Source organism: Danaus plexippus, chromosome 5 (genome assembly GCF_018135715.1).
Source record: "Danaus plexippus chromosome 5, MEX_DaPlex, whole genome shotgun sequence".
NCBI lineage: Eukaryota > Metazoa > Arthropoda > Insecta > Lepidoptera > Nymphalidae > Danaus > Danaus plexippus.
Genome location: NC_083539.1, coordinates 722,694 through 743,985, shown reverse-complemented (window position 1 = coordinate 743,985; position 21,292 = coordinate 722,694). Strand labels below are relative to the sequence as shown.

The window sequence follows — 21,292 nt, the reverse complement described above, 5'->3', positions numbered from 1 at the left end:
CCAGAGTCATCGAAAATTGGACCTTTCGTGTGCGCGCCACCAACCGAAGCCGTGGCGGTCATTTGAATGATGTCATATTCCATACATAATGGGGTCGATAGACCTTCCAAATAAAAAAAAATTTCGCAAATATCTTTCCTACATGTATTTTTTTTTGCATTTCAAAGATTAAGCGCCCTTAATGGAAAACCCTATATAACGCAATATTTGTGTAACCCTAATTAATGGTAAGTACCATTGTTGTCGAATCATTTATTTATACACATGGCCTAATTCAAATTCCGGACCAAATTTCTAACACCCAACATTGACTCCTACAAATATAATGAGTAACAAAGAACTAATTAAGAATGGCAAAACAATTCTTCCCATAAAAAGTTTTATTTCATGAACAAGCGTAACAAAATTCTGTTATTTTTCCTCTTCTCTTGATTCTTCCTTCCGACATCCCAACCGAGTAACCAGCTAGTATCAGCCATCAAGGATCGTTTTGTCTCGTGATTACACTCAACTGTGGACTGGTGTCACGTCATCAACAAACACGTGTAAATAAAACATCACATGTTAGTTGTTGATATTTAAATGTAATGTCTAATTGCCACGAGGTCCGTGTTTATTGATGCCGGAGGACGGTCACTATTAAATTATTTCAGTCACTAGCTGCTCCATCAATACCAAACTCAGTGTAACACTATTTGGATATTGTTTGCGCATATATATACATATATATACATGTATCACTAACTCTGCCCGCCACGTCGTTCACGCGAAATAGTTATGTATTTTTTTAATGTATACTAATAAATGAATATATAATTTCTTAAATTAAAGTAGACAAAATAACGCTTTTTTACATGAGCTATCTACTACTCACCAGTGATGTTCCCGTCAAAATAATTCCAACCGTTTCCGAGATTGGATGGAACAAAAAGACAGACGATTATTTTTTTTAATGATGTTTTTTTATCCGTATAATGTATACATTTAGATTGACGTATAGATTTATTAAAAAGAGCTTATTTTAATACTACCAACTCTCTTAATAAAATTGGTATTATTTATAAATATATAACCTATGAACGGAAATCATAAAATTGAATTGTATTTCAGTTACCGAATTCAATATACTCATTGTTAGTTTCATTGTCATGTACAGCTATATATATGTAGTTGAATAAATTTTAAGTTATTTACCTGAACAGTACACAATATACTTTAAAGCGTACACAAATAAAATGAACAAAGAGCGCCAATAACAGGCGGAACGGCAAGCAATCAGTTAAGTCCATCTAACGGTAATAAGTGACTTAACAAGAAATTCCACAGCAATGTTACGCAACAACAATTTGTTTCGTTGCAGCCACGTAGGCTAAGTTACTCAAGCTAGGTAATAGCTTTAGCAATTAACTGACCACCTATAACTTAGCTCGAACGCAAATGGACCGTGAAAGAACTTTACCTACTGGATAGCTTGCACAGCAACGAGCGCTCCAAAATGTAAGCAATCACCCTGTATATAAACATAGCACGTTTATAATGTACTTCATTTCTAATTATCATATAAGACTTTGTAATTATAAGGTCGAAATCCTTTTATTTCAGTGTGCTGCTTTCAGATATTTTTTATTTCATCCAAAATAAAATATTTTAAGATATACCCAATAGAATTAAAAAGCTAGCAACCCAACCCCGTCTTGTTTTTTCATGTAAATTTATGACTGAAACTTAAAAATAACACAAAAATTTTATGTTTATGTATACTTGAGCTAATTTAATAATTAAAAAAGTTATTGTAGGAGAAATATAACCAAGCGTCTGCGATATTATCATGTCTACTGAAAGTTATCTTATAAATTAAACGAAGGCTGTTATAATGGTAATGATAAATAATATTAAGAAAATAGGATTTCAACAGTATCTTGGGCACTACCTAACAAGGCCATTCACCTGTAATTGTTCATTTATGCAAACGAGTAAATTACTGAAATAACTTTTTCAAATGGTGTCTATTTATTTAAAGCAAAAAAATCTTCATGATCGGAAGAAATATTTCCATGAAAATATCTCAATTGGTCCTATTGGGGATATTGGACCCCAAACGCGATGTTATCGGAATTTGACAGTACAGCAATCATTGGATATAACGAGAATTCTTCCATTGTCAGTCCGCGACCGTTCTTTCCCAATCCCGTTGACAAAAGATAGATTAGCGAAGACACGACCGGCCCGCGTGGTTTTAATAATTCAACAGGCCCGGCCGTGGCGCCATCTTGTTCAGTTAAACCGTATTCTACGAATACGGAATAATTTCTGTTTCAAATATAAATGCGATTTATAGTGTCTTGAGTTTTATGAATCGAGTTGGATTTTTTTAAGTTATAAGCTTTAAATATATAAAGAAATATAAATATAGATTGAACGTGAAAATCCTTATATAACACAGTGTGGTGTAGTGAATGGAGGCGGCAAAGTGTACGTGTGAAGGCGGTTCAAACCGGACGGAGGTTCGCCGGCGCCGCTGCGGAAGGCTCTCTCCCGGTTCAATCGACCGTGAACGCGTGAACACGTGATCATATAAAACTCCAATATAAATGTTAGCTGGTTTTGTTTTCGCAGACAGCTTTTTGTTTACCGTCTTGCTTCCGAGACTTGTGACGTCGGTTCCAAAGAAAAATGTGTGTGTTATTGCTGTAATATTTTAAACGCTTCTGTTTACATACGTCGAGATTTAAGTACGACGTTTCATACTAATGAAAACACTTTCACGTTAGTATTTCCTATTAACATCGAGAACTTATCTTTTCCACGTTTATTCACTTTACTAATTACTATTTTACTTATGAACAAATATAAAATACAATTTACATTTTTATAAAATATTCAAGTAATATTTATAGTTTAATAAAAATATATTTTCAGTAATATCTAAGACTTTCGCGTGTATTCATTTAAACAAAACTAATGTTTTCGGAATACTAAACGTTTTTTATTATTTTACATCAACATACTCCCGACGTTTAGGTTCCTTTGCAGAAACCGCGATCAAGGGCAGACGAGATGTAAACATAAAAAACGCATTTTATATCCGAAAATATTTTAATTAATAATACATTTATAAATTATTTAAATGTCAAATTGAAACGTAAAATTTTTGTGTTCATTTGCGTTCAGAAACAAGAGCATTTATTATCTATGGTGGGCTCCGATACATATGGCGGGTTATTAATAACAGGAATACGTGCCGTTTGTGTGTTTTCCTCTTTTTGTTGTTCTCCGTTCATTTCCTTTCGTACATCGCATGTTTAGACGTAATAACTGGATCGTACGTAATATGACGCTATATAAGCTACACTGTTTATTCCGTACATATTATATGAATTACGATAATATTCAATATAAATACAATATCTCTCTCTCTTGACATTTCTTCTTATATTCGTAACTTTTGCCAATTTCATTTTCTAGTAAAAACGAGTACTTAAAAACAAAAAATATTTACCAAGAAATTAAATACACCGAAATTAAATTGCTATAAGTGTACAGCATACCTACATTACTGCTTGTTTGCGACGGATGAAATAACATCTTTGGCGTTCATTAAGTAAACTTTAATAAGATTTTTTTTATGAAATTCGTTTTATTACTATTTATCATGAATTTATTACATACAAAAAATTGTTTTTTAAATTCTTTGAAAATGGAAAAACAATTTTCATAATAGTTTTTATTTTCAACAATATCTTTTAAATATAGGGTTTTCCATTAAGGGCGCTTGATCTTTGAAATGCAAAAAAAAATACATGTAGGAAAGATATTTGCGAATTTTTTTTTTTATTTGGAAGGTCTATCGACCCCATTATGTATGGAATATGACATCATTCAAATGACCGCCACGGCTTCGGTTGGTGGCGCGCACACGAAAGGTCCAATTTTCGATGACTCTGGCGCACAAATCGGGCTGTATTTGATCGATGGCGTGGCGTATGTTGACTTTGAGGGCATCGGTGGTTTACGGCTTGTTGGCATAGACCTGCGACTTAAGAAAACCCCACAAGAAAAAGTCCAGCGGGGTCAAATCGCACGATCTCGGTGGCCAGTTCACGTCGCCTCCGCGCGAGATGACCATGTCCAGAAATTGCTCGTGCAGAACTTCCATCGTAGCGTGTGCTGTGTGGCACGTAGCGCCGTCCTGTTGAAACCACATGTTGTCCAGATCCATATTCTCGATTTCAGGCGTAAAGAAGTTGGTTATCATCGACCGGTATCGCTCACCATTGACGGTGACGGCCACACCATTATCGTTTTCGAAAAAATACGGACCAATCACGCCTCCGGCCCAAAATCCGCACCAAACAGTCACTTTCTGCGGGTGCATTGCCACTTGGTGAACCTCGTGTGGATTGGTCTCGTCCCAAATACGGCAATTTTGCTTGTTGACATAGCCATTCATCCAAAAATGCGCCTCGTCGCTGAAGATGATTTTTTTGCCAAAATCGGCGTCAACTTCCAACTGCTCTAATGCCCAGTCAGCGAACACACGGCGCTGTCTATGTTCATTAACCTTGAGCTCTTGGGTCAGCTGGATCTTGTACGGGTGCAGGCTCAAGTCACAACGCAAAATTCGCCAAGTTGTCGTCTGCGAAAGGCCGAGTTCCTGTGCGCGACGCGGAATTGACTGCCGCGGGTTTTCGAGGACACTGTCGCGCACAGCGGCGATATTCTCGGCAGATCTCGCGTTACGTTGACGCACGGGAACCGGCTGATTGTTAACTGACCCGGTTGACTCGAATTTGTCCACCAATCGACGGATAGTCGACTCGGCAGGACGATCATCGCGACCGTAAAACGGGCGAAGTGCGCGGAACGTTGCTCGAACTGAAGACCCATTTTCATAAAACAATTTTATGATTTGCACGTGCTGCTCGACACTGTAACCTGCCATGGTGGTTTGGGAGGACGGAATGAATATAACACACTGCATTTGACAGCTGTCACTTAAACAACATGGCCGCAATCAGCTGTCAAAGTTCAAGCGTCCCTATTGGAAAACCCCATATTTAGGAATTAGTTTTTTTTTCAATAAACTAATAATTTATATTAAAAATCGGTTAACCGGAAAACCGCAAATAAAAAAAATAATTATAAATAAGTTTAAAAATGATAAATCAAAGTACATAAACAATTTATAAAACAAATTATAAATATTTGAACTACAGATCAATCTGATTAATATGAACTTTACAAAACTCGTATAACTCATCTCGTGTCCCAAGTCACAATCACTCATCTACCCAAGTAATCTAAATATACACAACACTATAATGTAATAAATAATAACAGCTCTAAAGAAATAAAAAAAAACATAAAATAAATCTCTTAAGTCATATAATAACGTAGCGATAAAAAAAATTACTCCGTTTTTTTTTTAATCCAAATTCATACTAATTTTATTTGAATCGATTCAGAATATATTTTGTATCTATTTAATTATATGTTCTATATTTGAAGACATAGATTTATATTTTAAAAACCGCGAATATCTTATCTTCCATTGATTTCCTTGAACAGTATCAGTGACAATTTTATAATTATCACTTTTGCAATGATTAATGTAGTGTCGATAATAGATTTGCAAGTGATTTCAATATTTACAATTAAGATAATACTTTAAACGAATAAAAAAGTCTAGTTAGTTATCATTGCACGAATCTTAAAGCTTATAATGGGTTACGTTTTACATAATTTATTTACGTTTGAAACAAATTTCGAATTCGCGAAAATCTATATGTACGTACATAGTTTTCACTTAATTTCTTTTGATATTTTTTTTTTCGTCAAAATGGTATGTCGCCCGGGATGCAACTCATCGGCCAGTTCATTACATACAGCTCAAAATAATCGAAACGACGGGTTAATTAAAGAATTTTAATTGAGAAAAAATTCGATAGCCTTATTTTTATTTAAACGAAATGTTTACTGCCAAAATACCTCCAGAAATCACGTCAGGATATCAGGATATGAATTATTTTGAAGGGTGGTGAGAGTGTGAGTAACAAATGCAATTCAATTAAACTTAATTTATTTAACCTTCTAATAACACTACGCAATAAAATATGTATTTGGGCATTTTTTCATATCATCTGGCCGTGATCACGGTTGCTGCAAAGGAACCGAAACGTCGGGAGTATGTAGGCTTAAAATAATATAAATCAAAAAAAATTTTACAAGTGCGACTCGGACTCGCCTATGAAGGGTTCCGTAGCATCAAGTAGATTACATAATATAAAAGTAATTGTAGTGCGTTGTAACTTTGGTCGATGTTTAATAAAATAAATAACTTGGTTTTACATAATGTTTGTATGAATGACAAAGTTGTATATGCGTTTTTTGAAAATGTATTATTTGTTAAAAACTAATAATGATATCTCGTTCAAACCAATTTTCGTTGAAAGTTTCGATTGAAATCTACAGCATATATTTTTTTAGTTTTCTCACTCTCTTAGTTTAAAAGTTAGAGTGGGGGGGACACACTCAATTTTCCACTTTGGAGGCGTCTATCTTCAAACAATTGATTTTGACGAAAAGTGGTTATAAGAACCTTAATGCCTTTTTTAAAGCCCTATCCATAGACACCCATCACGTATAGGTTATCTGAAAAGAATACATCAACCTTCAAAGTTTCAACTATGTAAGCCCAACAGTTTCAGAATTAAATGGCTGTGTCATAGGGACGGACGGACGGACGGACAGACATGATGAATCTATAAGGGTTCCGTTTTTTGCCATTTGGCTACGGAACCCTAATAAGAAAAAACGGCTATTTTATCCGAAAACCTCAGTTTTATTTAAATGAATACACACGAACATCTTAGATATCATTATTTGTGTTTGAGTTAACTTCTTTTAACCGCCTTATAACTAACATCGCATTCATGTAGTCCATACATTTTGTATACAAAAATATTGAATGTAAAACATATTAACTAACTTTATGTTATCTGTAGAAAATACTGAGTCTATATTTCCCGCCAACTTTGACAATAGCCAGCCTTGAGACTGTTGACGGGCGAACAATGCATCTTTGTCCCACAACTCGCGAGTGACATTCAGTGCGTGACCGATACATCGCTTTCAGTGTATCATTAACAGAACCATTGTTAAATGTGGACTACGGAATGTTATTACGTGTGGAGGCAACTATTAATAAATATGCTAAGTGTCAATATTAAAATAACTTACTCTTCAATATATTTTCATTATCTCATGTGTCAATTTATTACCATTATGATTTATATAAATATTTCGCTGTACATTTAAATCGGCTTAAGGTAAAAGACGGATTACCAATAAAACTACAGAAAAATATCAACAAGAGAATATAATCGGTGTAATAAATTTAATTACAATAAATATTCAAAAAATATATAGTTTGTACACATCCCGAGTAACTACAATCAGTTTAAAGTTTAAACGAATCGAATTCAAATATCGAACAACAGTGACAGATAGGCACATTAAGTAACACAAATTATTCAAGCCCATTTATATAGAAGTATTCTAACTACGTGGGTTGTAAAATCCACCCACATAAAAACAAAATAATATTATTTCGAAATAAACATAACATTAATTCGGAAAATATCTTTAACTTATATAACATTTAATATATTTTGTATTTTTAAAATATGTTTAGCTAAATTGCTAATGTTCGAAATTCGACAATTCTTGGCATACATGCTGCGTCACGTCTAAGTGTTTGTCACTTCCAGCTGCTTAAAGCGCTGTTAAAAAAGCTTTTATTATTTCTTTAACAATTTAAAGTATCCTGACAAAAAATTGGAGCAAAATATATTTATCATCACCAACTCCAATTTTGCGACTCATGTGAGGAAGAATGGACCAAAATAATTTAAAAAATCTTGAAACGTCGAAACGTATCATAAGTTCTATATAGTTACTGTACGATTCGTTACTCGTATTTTATTTTCCACTACACAACACGCTACATACATCGGAAGAGATTGATATATTATACAATTATCTAAAATGGATAACATGTATCATATTAAAATGGTAACTGAGCTATTATACACTTATCAACGTTTTTTTTTTCATCTTACATTAACTAAAACAAAATATATAAAACAATTTCAATTTGTGCAAAAACTGTAACAACTAACAATGTGTCACTATTTTGGCAGAATGACAGCTGATTTATAACTTTATATATATATATTTAAAAAAAACTATTGTCTATTCCACTAAGTTATTGGCAAGACCATACCAGGTATGATCGTCACGTTTTCATTTAATTATTTAATCACTTTTCATTCTTCGTCTTATTTTCTATGTAATAGTAATTAATGAATCTAGCGCCCTGAGTCAGTTGGGCGCATTCGTTGGTGAAGTGACAGGCAAACAACAACAAATTCCTGGGCTGCACCTTCCACGCGAAACGCATGAACATTAGAGAGTACAGTGTTAGCGCTGCAACAAAAAACATGTGGGTATTAGTGTTCATAATCTGAAGTTTACTTACTTAATGGTGTTACTGACTAAGCCGACGGCTGTGACTATTTACAGTGAAAAAATTACTTCTGATTGATTGAATAAATACAAATATAAATCAATTAATCTACAGCCAGGAACAGGCTACATCAAGCCTTGGGGTCTTAATAGCCCCAAAAAAGTGCTGGTGCAGAAGGCAAGGGGAAACCACTGCAACTATCTTCCCATGAAAGTCACCTGTATACGGATCACTCATACGTGATGTCCACGACGAGTCCGCAAAGACTCTTGCGACGATGCAGAATTAATGAATAAATACATATATGTTTAGAAAATGAAGAAGCAAAAACACATCCGAAAATATTACGGTTTATGTTTAATGAAACATTTTAATCATCCTATTAAAATCGCATGCCAATTTATTAATCCAATTTGGATCATTTTCACGCTCTCTTCGTAAATTATGACTAATTTCACACATCACACTTTATGACGATTCTAATATCGTACGGAGTACATATTACCAGACAAATTATAAAATTATTTTGTCAAATCCCTAAAAACTTAAGTAATTGTGACAAAATTTCAGACATGTTTAGGACAAAAAAATAAGTACAAAGTGTATACAGGAGGAATGCCATATCTGGATTTATTTGGCACGAATTGGAATGTTCGGCAAAATCTGCTTCGCCTAAATGTCTATAAGTCGAGCTTTCATGACGACATACGAGCAAGAGAACTCAAAATGGGTTCTACATAGTTGTGCCCTGTCTTAACGCATCAGCGCTTAAGACAGCCTATTTGGTTTCTATGACTAAAAAAGCTGAGAGATCAGACTCATCGAATTACAGGCCTATCTCCATAGTCTCCCGTCTCTCCGAGATGAAGCGAATGATCAATTATACTGTTTTTGTCGAAGTCGGATATTATATTTATCTTACTCACCGCCTAATTTCCACCATTCCGAGTCAAGGTGAGGCTCTGGCAGTCGGCCTTGATATCATGAAAACGTTCGATCGGGTTTGGCACAGGAACCTTCTATCGAAGCTACCATCTTGCGGATTGTCCAAGGAACTTTGCAAAAGAATCTCTAGAACTTTGTCCAACAGATGGCATAAATGCTGTTTTTGATGGCACTTGCTCCGAAAGTATTGACTTAAATAATGACGTCCTACAAGGCTCGGCGCAATTACGACACTGTTTTGCCTACACGGAAAAGATATGAGTCTATGATAGCATTCATTGCTATGAACTATAGAACCAAGTACAGTAGCTCACAAACGGGCCTTACCAATATCCCTCGTCACATCTTGGAAAAAAGTCGCAAACAACTTGTGCATGAAATCGGAAGTACCTTATCCACGGCCTTTGATTTGAGTGCGATTTGCCCAGAGCAAGCCAAGGTTATGGGTCAAAACTAAGAAAACCCCATTTACTGTTGATCACAGGTCTAGAACACTTCCCTAACCACCTCTAAAGGTATTGGGATCCTTGATATCAAAGTCTCCAAATAAGCACAATTCCAGAGTAACATAGAAGATAAGGACAAGTTGTTTTCCAAGAAACTAGGTGTGATAAACATACACGTATGATCATACCTTTAGCAAACATTATTGCCTACAAACCATTTGACCCCTTACAAAAACAAATGTCGATATTCCCTTGTTCACAGGCGGTATCGAGCCATTAAGTCTCAAGACAGATCTTGCCTCCTGTCTTCTACTGCCTGTATAATAGGAAATGTTCCAAGAAACTGTTCTATATGTAGGTCCATTCTCACTCTTTGGCTTACCAATGGTCGCGTATAGTGTTGTTCGAGAGATTTTTTTTCTCATAAACGCTGGCACTATAGAATATACCTTCTATGAGGTTTTCACAAGAGTCTACAGTATGGACATCTTCAAACAATGAATAAGGAAAAGCCAGCAACACAAAAGGGATACGTCTGTTATTATAGGTGTTCATAGACTATAGTGACCGTTATCTACCAGGCTGACCATATGTCCGTCCCATCCCTCATATGATATAAAACGCGGAAGCAGGAAAAACTTAAATTAAAAAATTATAATTTTTCAGATATAAAACCTAAAATTGTATATGAATAGAAAAATTACACATACATAATCAAAAGACAGTTAGTACAAAATTATATTAACTGCTTATACACATATACTACTCGGTAATTTATAAATGCACAGGAAGTCAAAGAGACATTTGTATTGTCAGTCGCTCATTGAGTTAAGAACAATACTCCTGATTTACAAACACGGTTGACACATTGAAATTAAACAAATTCATTACTTAAAAAATGATTGTATACATTTTTATATCAAATAAAAATCTGTTTTTATCTAAGAGCAATATCGCTTTATCAATGCTCAGTGCAACAATAAAGTAGTACTATAAATATAAAAAGATTTGTTGAAGATAAGAACAATATGACTTTGTATAAATCTGGTCAGAGCCAGTTAATATATATAGCATTTACTTTATATGATAAATAAATATAACATTATACTAATTAAGAAAAATATATTTATATGCCATTTGAAAATGTATTATCAATGTGTCACCTTCAAAGAGTTTCATGTCAAGTGTGTGATTAGAAGATAAAGCCCATTTACATATATATTTATATATATATATATACAGACATAGTTTGTAGTAAGAAATCATACAACTTATTTACTATGACAGCTATAATTCTTATAAGAATTGTATTTTTAACATTCCATTAAATTTCCGATGCTTCATAGTATTATTTACTATGAGATAAGTTAACTACATACACTATTAGAATAAGACATTATCACAATGCTGTATGGATATGATAAATAATCATTGTGGGCAAGTAGGTTACTAATGTATGAGTTACGTGACAATAATGTTACAGCAAGTGGGTAATTCCAGGAGATTTTGGTGACAAAATCTATTACCGTAGTTAACATCTAAATACTATTAAAAATATATCATGTTAGGAATTCACATTATAACATAAGTACGAGCTTCTTTATCACATAATGTGAGCAATTTATTAGATTTTATGCCATTTTATCAGATTGAAAGCTGTACAATGATAAATCTCATATATTTTTCATATCTTTTAATTTTCTGTTTTTATTTATTATCATTGTATTAAGTATGTATATACTTCGTTACTGTTCTGAATATTTCATGCCAAATAAAAGACATGAAACTTCTCAGCATTCCATGGATTCACCAAGCAAGTGCCAGGTCCATCAAAGATTAGATTTAGAACCCTGTAGGGTCTTTTTTAGAACATTTAGAACCTTGCATGGGGTTTCTTATACTATATTTCTTTACAAAGATCAATAAATACTAAGTGTTTCTCAAATTGAAATGTCTGAACAATTTTTCTGTCTTTCGGTCTGAACAATTTTATTACCATAAAGTATATGAGTTTTAAAAACTGGTTGCTTTCACGAAATTCGTTTATAATTGTATATATTGACACAGTTGTTTCTGAATCATTGATGTTTGTAGTATGTCATAAAATATCTAAATGCATACCAAAAGTCATTTTTCCGCTGATAAAACTGGGGTCTTTTTTAATATCTGCGATGGCTGCTAGTGGAATACCCCAATTGGCTACCGGACCCCAGAAATGAGTACTGAAATTATATTAAACATAATATTAATAAATTATATATAATGTATTTTGTGGTGTTAAGTGTCTGTAAATACTGACCTCATTAAATAATCTCTAAATTCTTTGCTCTTCAAAGAATCTAGTAGTTTTCTCACAGCGCCACTCATTTTTACTGAAATTAAAATATTACAAAAATTTTTAAATCTTAGTTATAATGTATGATCGTTATCCTTACATAAAAAGTTATTTATATCGAATGCATTTATAAGTAAATAACAAAATCGACGCCTTCAAAGAAAAAATATATATATATTTGAGTAAGGTGTAATATTAAAATAATTTGTTTAAATTAATTTATTAAAAATTCACTTATTTAAATTACGTATTCAAGTTCAACGAATGGATGTCAAGGTTAAAAAAGGTGGTATTATCATTAACGGAGAATAAATTAGGGCGGAGTAAAAGGACTATGAAATATAGCTCACCTTTTTAATGTTCTTTGTCTTTTAATAAAATAATAAAGACTATTAGATATTAATTGATAATTTCTGTTTGCTTTACGACTCTCACTACTGATCTCAATGTCATTGTCAATTGACAAGACTATTTAAAAAATAATTGTTAGGATTCAGATGACAGTTGAGAATTGTCAAACATGTTGATGTTGCTATACGAGAACGCATAGGTTTTGTGCAGAAACGTTAAAATTAATCCATTTTTAGAATAAGGCTTGAAAAAATATTATGAACGGTATACTTTAAATATCAAATTTATTTCGATAGAAATTCAATTATTTCAACGCATTATTTACAACGTACGTCAATATAGTGACAAATTTTTGAAAATAAAGGATTTTTTTTTTATCATTGACAATTTCATTAGTGAGTAGTCAACTCGCTTCAAAAACATCAAATCCGAATAAAAACATTATAAAGAAATATGGTGTGATCAGAATGACCTTACTCCGAACCATAATAATAGTGTACATGTTAATATATATAACGCTATACATAGGACTGGTTGGGGCTCTCGTGTATATAAGGAGTACTATCATTGCCGAGCACAAGTGAGACATCTTTTGTGATCATTTTTTCGTGTTTTTGTTTAATATTTTACCATTTCAATATAGTGCAACCTTAATTTACTATTATAATTCCAGCATACCTGAAAATATGTACATACAATAAAACACAGGACATAGTTTACGTGAGATTTAATAAAAAAACTATAAAAGGCACATAAAATGGACGGCACATTATTACTCTGTACATGATATATGGAATGTATAATTTAATATAAAGCATTAGTATAAAACAATACAATTGTTTTTTTATATATATATAGTTTTAAAAAAATTACCTATGAATAAAACCTGTGAGAAGTAAAAACATAACTATCACCTACACTATATATCCTATGATAGATCTTAAGACAATTTATACAATAATTTCGTCTTCAGATTATAAATGCATGTGAATCAGGTAAAAACATTAAGTAACCAAAAATATGTGCAACATATAGAATACATATTTTTTATGTTCAGAAAATAATTATATTATATATATATATATATATATACATATATGTCCAGTATTCTTTCTAATTATTTTGCTTTCATATAAAAATCTAACAAACAAAATTAATACAAGACAAGGTGAGAATTGATTTGACAAAAGTCAGTCATGTTCCACACGTGTATAAATTAACACTAGTGTGGTGAATCTAATAGTATTGAATTCTGCATTAAAATTAAACATTGAAAAACACACAGCAATGATAAGGTACCCTGGGTGAACTAATATAAGACTCAATTTACTTATAAACAAAACACAATGTCTTAATTAGCTGACCTTGGATTCATATATAAACAACTTATTCTATAAACCTTATTTAAAAGTCCATTAAAAAAGTTAAAAATGTTACTGGACTTAAATAAGCACAAAAATAATATTGTTATCGATCTTAGAACTGTTGTTCAATTTCTGTTTGCAATTTTAAGTATAATTTTAATTAATTGCATGTCATAATTTATCAGAACCACAGATAAATAACATTTCTATATTATATTTATATAAATTTTACTATAAGACTGTAATAGTAGATTTACACTCGCGTAAGAATCGCCAGCTAAGTACAAAGTGAGAGTGTAAATAGTCGCTCGCGTCTTGTCTCGCGCCTCGCAGCGCTCGCGTCCGGAGGTGCTGTGATACGAGACGGAACTCAAGACGAGGTACGAGGCGAGAGTGTGAAGGTAATATTAGACGATGTTGGTTTGTTATACAATTTATTCTATGGCGATTGTACAATATGATATGCTCTTTCACATATCGTTAATCAGTTTAAAATTCCATTTGTACTAGATATGTCTGACATACATTACATTTTACCTCTTACATATGAAGATCCCATTAACATAACCTTGTTACAATATAGATAAAACATTCAATTAAAACATACAAATGTTACGAAAACATCGTTCACACAACGCTATTGGTCAGATCAGTAATATAAATTTCTGTACAAAAATCTAATAAAAAAACACTAATTATATTCCGTTATAGTTTAAAATATTTGAATAATGTTTGAAACTGAGGATTCTCAATAGACATTCATCATACGAGACACTTCATCTCCACCAAATAAACATGGCCAGAGCCATGATGAGAACCAGATCAGCCCTGACCGCACTGCCCCCGGCCAGCCTGCATTTGAACATGTCGATTCTCGTCTGTTTGTCCTCTATGATGTTTTGGAACTCGGCCTCCACGATCTGACCGTCGTAGTACGTGGTCTGGTCCTCGAAAGGATATTCGAAGCCCTGGAGACACTCGCACTTGTAGCCGCCGGCTTCGAAGCCGCGACCTTGTATCGGAACGCACTGAAACGAATTTTTAATGTCATTCGCTTGTTAGGCTGAGGATACACTTGTTATTACGGGTCGATATATTTCTATGGTGATAAAGTTCAAGAGTCCGTTATTTTTAATTAATATGTTTTTAAGTAAAATTATTCACAAGAGATTGATGTATACACTTTTTTTTTGTTTCTATTTGTTCTGGCTAATTTCTCGAACGGCTGGACCTACTTTGACGGAAATCGCGCTCACAATTAGATAATGCCATCAGGACTAACTTAGCCGCTTTATCGGCCTCTTCGATAAACTCTTATAAATTAAGTTATTTTTTTAAAGAAACCTATGTAATGACATATATTTTAATATTTTTGATTAATACTCCTATATCGATACATTACTTGAATTCACTCTACACTCACATATGAGGAGCTCCTGTCACATTTGTCTGTGCTCTTAAAAGCATTGGGGACGTAATACTTGTCCGGGCATTGATTGATGTCTAGCTGCATTAAAGACATCGTAACCGCTACCACCCCTCTGAAATAATATAATACAATATTTATTAAAATTAATATACTGTAAGGAATTCTAAAAAAAACTATGATTGCCCCACAAATTATGTTTTTAACGTTATCAACAAAAAGTATATAAAAAAAATATCACAGCACACAGAAAGCTATATTCCGGAAATTGATATTTCACGACAAGCTAATCAATCAATGACTTCTTAATTATTTATTATCTGTTATATTTTACTTCCTACAATTATCTGTCCTAATAGTGTTATGCCGACTGCCTTGTTTCGCACTAACTACTACTAACTTGAATTCCAATTTCACTTTAACGTTATCCCAGCCAAAGAACGGCGCGGCGTATGTCACCACCCATTGCTTCAGATGTCCGTCACAATCGTAGTAGGGCTGGGTCCAGTGTCCGTGCTTGATGCTGGCCGCTCGGTAGTACGTGGGGTACCTCTCGTACTGTTTCAAATATTTGCCGACTTCGTCATTACGTATCTTCATTTTGAGGAAATATTTCTCCAGATTGTCGAAGTTATTGGACCAGCGCTGTTTAAGGAATTGGAACCACGGTTTGTTCGTGTACAAATCCTCTGCAACGTAAATAATAGTGTGGTTATTGATTTGATACGTTTTTCCTATTTCTACATATAAATATAATCCCGGAGGATATTTTGCTCGCCTCAAGACCAGACATATTTATGTATTCGCGAATTGTAAAGCGCTTTGTGTTAGAGCTCAGGTTCCTTGGGCAACCAACATCCCCAAAGACCCTGCCATCAAGGTCAACAAGTATTACGAGCTCTCTAACGAACTCACTAAGAATAGGTTCGTTGTAAATTTATACCCGGTAGAAGTAGGAGTGAGTGGTATAACAGCCAAATCTCTCTACAACCGACTAAAATGCTTAGGCCTGCAAAAGAACTAACACGAGTTTATTCCTAAAACGTGCCTCGACGGCGGCCCTAGTAGGTTCGTTTCAAATTTCGTTAGGTTAGGAGAGGAGCTTGGACGGTGGAGGGGAGCGTTTAACGCGTTAGATAGGGGCCCCTTAAACCTACACCTGGGTCGCAAGTCCCAGGCACTGTTGAATCTCCTCTCCCTGCAACGATGGTCCCGGCACCGGACGGCGAATCCATTGAATGCTGAGAGGTTTCGTCTGTATCTCTAATCGTAGCTTTAGTACATGTCTCATCGTCTTACTACGTACTGAAAGTTATATTCCGTCTCTTTCCCACTCGTGGTCAAGGTGTATGTCTTACCCGTTTTATTGATTCTCGCTAAATCCTCCAACTTAAACTTCCTTGTATTCAACTCGGTCTTGTATGCGAATGGTGCGAAGAACGTCCGGTTGGTGAATTTATTCCTATCCCAATATGTACCTGGAAACCAGTCACAGAATAATGTCATTTATTGATAAAACAAAGCATATAATTAAAATATTTAATAATATTAAATAGTACTTTTCGAGGTTTTACATATATTTATTTATATATAAATACATAAATTACAATACTGTTAAACTCTGAATATATAACTAGTACTAAAAGAAGAAAATGATCTGTATCAGCCCACCTGCTGACCAAACCTTGGAGTCACCCAAAACCAGTGCGAGTGTTTCTCCTAACATTTGATCTTCTGTCAGAGGTTTGTCGGCCACCCTGGTGCCGCTGAACACTTCCTTAGGATCCGATACCTGGGAAACAGAAACACAAGAGTTGTGAGAGAAATGTACCACAAATAATATATATATATATATATATATATATATATATATATATCATCACTATGGAGTTTCTATGATTATTAAATAATTAAAAAAAAAAAACTGCCTATAGATTATATATAGTTTTAAAATATAAATGAATATCTCGTAACAATTATACACAAAATGGCTGAACTAATAATCTTGACTAACAAATTTGAAATTTTGTTTCTTAATTTTTCCTTATATCTTTTATTAAGTTAAAGTGTCCATACTTGTAAAAAGGCACTGATGAAGTTGGCCAACCTAACGGCCATTTTGGCCTGGTTCTCAAACTGTTCCTCCGCACCAAAAGCTATGTCCCCATTGAGAAACAGATCCGTCGGGTTATACCTGAAACAATATAGTATAAGAAAAATTAATTTATTATTCAACTATCATTTAATATGTCATAGATATTATAACTTTTATTTTTTTGTCTCTTTTTCAATAAAAACATTTCCATATTACAAAAAAATATCCTGCAAATAGATTGCAATAGACGAGTTTACGACAGCGTTGGGACTTTTTCATTGTAACCTATACTTAAAAAATTGCAACAAAGATCTGCGTAAAGCGCTTATTCGGGAAGAAAATAATCTAAAAAAAATATAAACAGTATTCATAGTATTTGTAGATAATATTATTATGAAAGTTTGGTAAAGTCTGAGCATTTTCAGAAATCATATGATATCTCAGCGAGAGGGCTTTATATATACACTAGACTTAGTCTGAGTCACTATCAGAATTAGAAATGTATAAGGGACCAGGCGACCTCTGTTCCACGTTAGAGGCAGTAAATAAGGAGATATTGGATATAATTAAGTAATTTTTTTTTCTATTTCTATAGAACAGGATAAAAAGTCTCCTAAATCCGTTTGCTAATTCTTAGCTTCCTCACTACAAATTTTCAGCCGTATATATATATATAATTTTAAACAGTTATATGAAGATCTACTACTAAGGTCCAACAACTCACAGCGAACAATTATGCGGCTGGACGCCTCGTATATAATTCAGCACGTCGTACACGTTGACCCTCTCCGCGTGCAGGGAGTCGCGGCCGGGCGTCGTGTTCACGTACTCGTAGTAGCGGTCCATGTACAGAGCTCGCAGTATGGGATGAGCTCGCTCCCACTGAACCGGCAGGCGTTGGATCCCTGGAATGTGACCAATGACATATCAATTTCGGCTGTTGCTAGAATTACGTCTGATTTTGGGAAATAATGCTTTTATTGTTACAAATAAAAAACTTCTTTAGTGAAACTTAAAATCTATCAAATATGAGTATTAGATGCCAGCGTCACACTCACATCCGATCTCCAGACAGTCAAAATTGTTGTAATATTGATCAGCGGTGGCTCTCTCCACGATCTCTCCGAGGTAGGGTCTCCTAACGACGCCGGGGAGACGGTAGCCCGGCTTGCACCGACACTGATAGCCGCCACGACGGAAGCCGAACCCGTGTATCGGCTCGCACTGCAAATCAGAATCACACATATATATATATATATATAGCTATTAGAATTATTAGACTACATTCTCGCAAACAAAAACTTAAACTTCATTCATACATAGTTAACACAAAAATTATAAGAACCACAGTTAGATTTCAATTATCATTAACAAAACCAACAGTAATATTGATTTTTGAAGATAAACCCGACTGGTTTTTAGAATATTTTTTACAGTGCCGGCGTTAGGGGGGGGCGTGATGGGGCGATGGCCCAGGGCGACAAATTTGGGGGGGCGCCAAGGTCTGAAGTTGGAGTCTCTTGCCTCTCCTGGTGCAAACCCTCAGAACTGTCCTCTACGCTCTGTGCATATGCATATTTTTTATTGAGATTTTTTTTTGATGAAATTGTAAATATAATTTTACTTGGGATCAGCAAAAAACTAACACTTGAAATTGCTTCCCTCAAGTGGGCGCCACAATATTTTCGCCCGGGGTATCAGTGGCCCTTACGCCGGCACTGATTTTTTATGTAATAACTTTTTCTGATTACAAATTTTCTTATTAACATGTCAAAACTCAAGCTCATATACCATCTCCATATATTATCTGTTAACTCACCTCTGTCGTTTCGTTCTTACACCTGTCGGTTGAGGCGAACCTATTAGGTCCCTGATTCCCTGGACCTGTGGGACACTGGTTGATGTCTATCCGGTCATAATCGATCTCCATAACTACAGTTGCTGTGTATCTGACAACAGACACATATATGAAATATTGATATCAAATAAGATATTTTACTTGATTTCGTTTAAACTTTGAAAACACCTTTTGATATTCACAAGAGACACAAACATACACACTCGCTACACATAGGTACATAATCACACAGACTTTGTACTGTAGGTTTGTAAGTTTATGTACATATTAATTCCTCTGTTAACTGTAATTTTATTTATAAATAGTTCTGTATCTTTAATTTTCGGGGTGGATGTTAAAATTTTAAATTGCTACCAAATACCAATACCAAAAATAATTTTGTACAATTCAATAGAAAACAGTTATTGTTCGTAAATTTTGATAATTACCTAAGTATAAATATATAGTATTCATACTACTTGCTATAAAGATAATATGAGCAAAACAAACTCACAATGGAAATTCAATGTGCCTGAACTGTGTGTGCCGAGGATAAATATCAGCAATGGGAGACACTGCTCCAACCAGCCATTTATTGAGCCTGCCGCAATCAAAGTATGGTTTCGTCCAATTCACTGGCCCCGGATCCTATAATATTAATAACATTCAAAACTTGTCACATCCAAAAACAATTTGCAAATTCACTTCTCATGTAAATGATATCGAATAGCAATGTATTACACTGTAGTTGCTACTATAGAAGTTTCTAAGTTTTGTCCTTACAGTATTTTTTATATGAAGCAAAAATAATAGAGAGTTGAAAAGATTATTTCTGGTTTACATATAAAATTACTGAATAGTAGAATCATTTGCCTTTATTATTTGTTTCAATGAATACAGCAATATTAATTTCTTTCTAAGCTGTAACACTATATTCTACAAACCTCGTCATTTCCCGGTGGTCCGTGGAATGTAAATGTTTCGTTAGTGTTATTAGCGTATCTGATCTCTACTTGATAAGTAGTCTTTGTATCATGTCTCTTATTGACTTTGTCCGGCAACCACAGAGAATACCACTCGTTTGTTCTATAGAAATCTGACGTGTAATCCTTAGAGAGGCTCTCGGGATCGAATGCACCCAAATCTTCTACGAAGAATGTGTTTAATGTCGATATCTTTTGTAAATGTACGGGATCATTGAAGTCGTCGGCTCGGAAAGCTCTCGGCGCGAATCTGGGCATAGTCTTGTTGAAGAATCCTCGGTAGGAAGAAGTATAAGACATATTGGGTGAGAAGTATATGGAACTGGCGTTAATATACGGGTTTGCTGAAACATCGGCTACAGATGATAAGAAGTAATACATCATTCCTGGATCGTAAGTGTCGTTAATGGCGGGGCGTATGAATCTAGATTGGAGGATATAACTCCAGAAAAACGCCCTATTCATAGCCATGTTATGCAAATGTAACAAGGCTGTACGATTAGGGAATATAGGGTTGATATTTATTTCTTTTACATCCGGATGATGGGAAACTGAATCTTTTGGAAGGAATAGATCATCCAAATGGGTGATGTAGCAGTTGTCTTCATTGACTTTGTCCATTTTTCCTCGGATTTCATCAAACGCATCACGTATTTGCCATTCATATTGGCCTGCCACACCCCATAACAAAACACACAATGAGATTAAAATGAGACTACAGTTTAATACCTCCATATTCACTTTATCACTAAAAACACAGTATTGTATATTCACAAAATCCTAAGCATAATTATGATCAAATTCATTATCAGTTACAATTTCCGGCTTTAAAACACATTGTAACCGCTTTTAACTCTTAAATTCACGGTTGTTTTGATTTGATGAATGAAACTACAGAGTACAGACTATACTCTACTGTCCATACTACCCCAGTATTCACTTGAAATTTTTAACTAAAAAAAAATATTACGTGCAGCTGTACC

General features: G+C 34.2%; 2 protein-coding genes across 2 annotated transcripts; both read right to left on the bottom strand.

Annotated features, from left to right (window-relative positions):
* Window positions 1–7,363: 7,363 nt before the first annotated feature.
* Window positions 7,364–12,733, bottom strand: LOC116769071 (mitochondrial pyruvate carrier 1). The gene is made up of 4 exons (XM_032660051.2): window positions 12,604–12,733; window positions 12,218–12,290; window positions 12,040–12,140; window positions 7,364–8,487 (listed from the first exon to the last, which is right to left on the bottom strand). Exons 2-4 carry the CDS (start codon window positions 12,283–12,285, stop codon window positions 8,321–8,323), a joined length of 336 nt encoding a protein of 111 aa, XP_032515942.1. The 5' UTR covers window positions 12,286–12,290; window positions 12,604–12,733; the 3' UTR covers window positions 7,364–8,320.
* Window positions 12,734–13,316: 583 nt separating this feature from the next.
* LOC116769007 (uncharacterized) lies at window positions 13,317–21,201 on the bottom strand. The gene is made up of 11 exons (XM_032659977.2): window positions 20,271–21,201; window positions 19,841–19,974; window positions 19,309–19,438; window positions 18,548–18,713; window positions 18,214–18,394; window positions 17,471–17,588; window positions 17,066–17,186; window positions 16,753–16,872; window positions 15,795–16,083; window positions 15,392–15,509; window positions 13,317–14,996 (listed from the first exon to the last, which is right to left on the bottom strand). The coding sequence occupies exons 1-11, from the start codon at window positions 21,042–21,044 to the stop codon at window positions 14,745–14,747; spliced, it is 2,403 nt and encodes an 800-aa protein (XP_032515868.2). The 5' UTR covers window positions 21,045–21,201; the 3' UTR covers window positions 13,317–14,744.
* Between the last annotated feature and the right edge of the window lie 91 nt (window positions 21,202–21,292).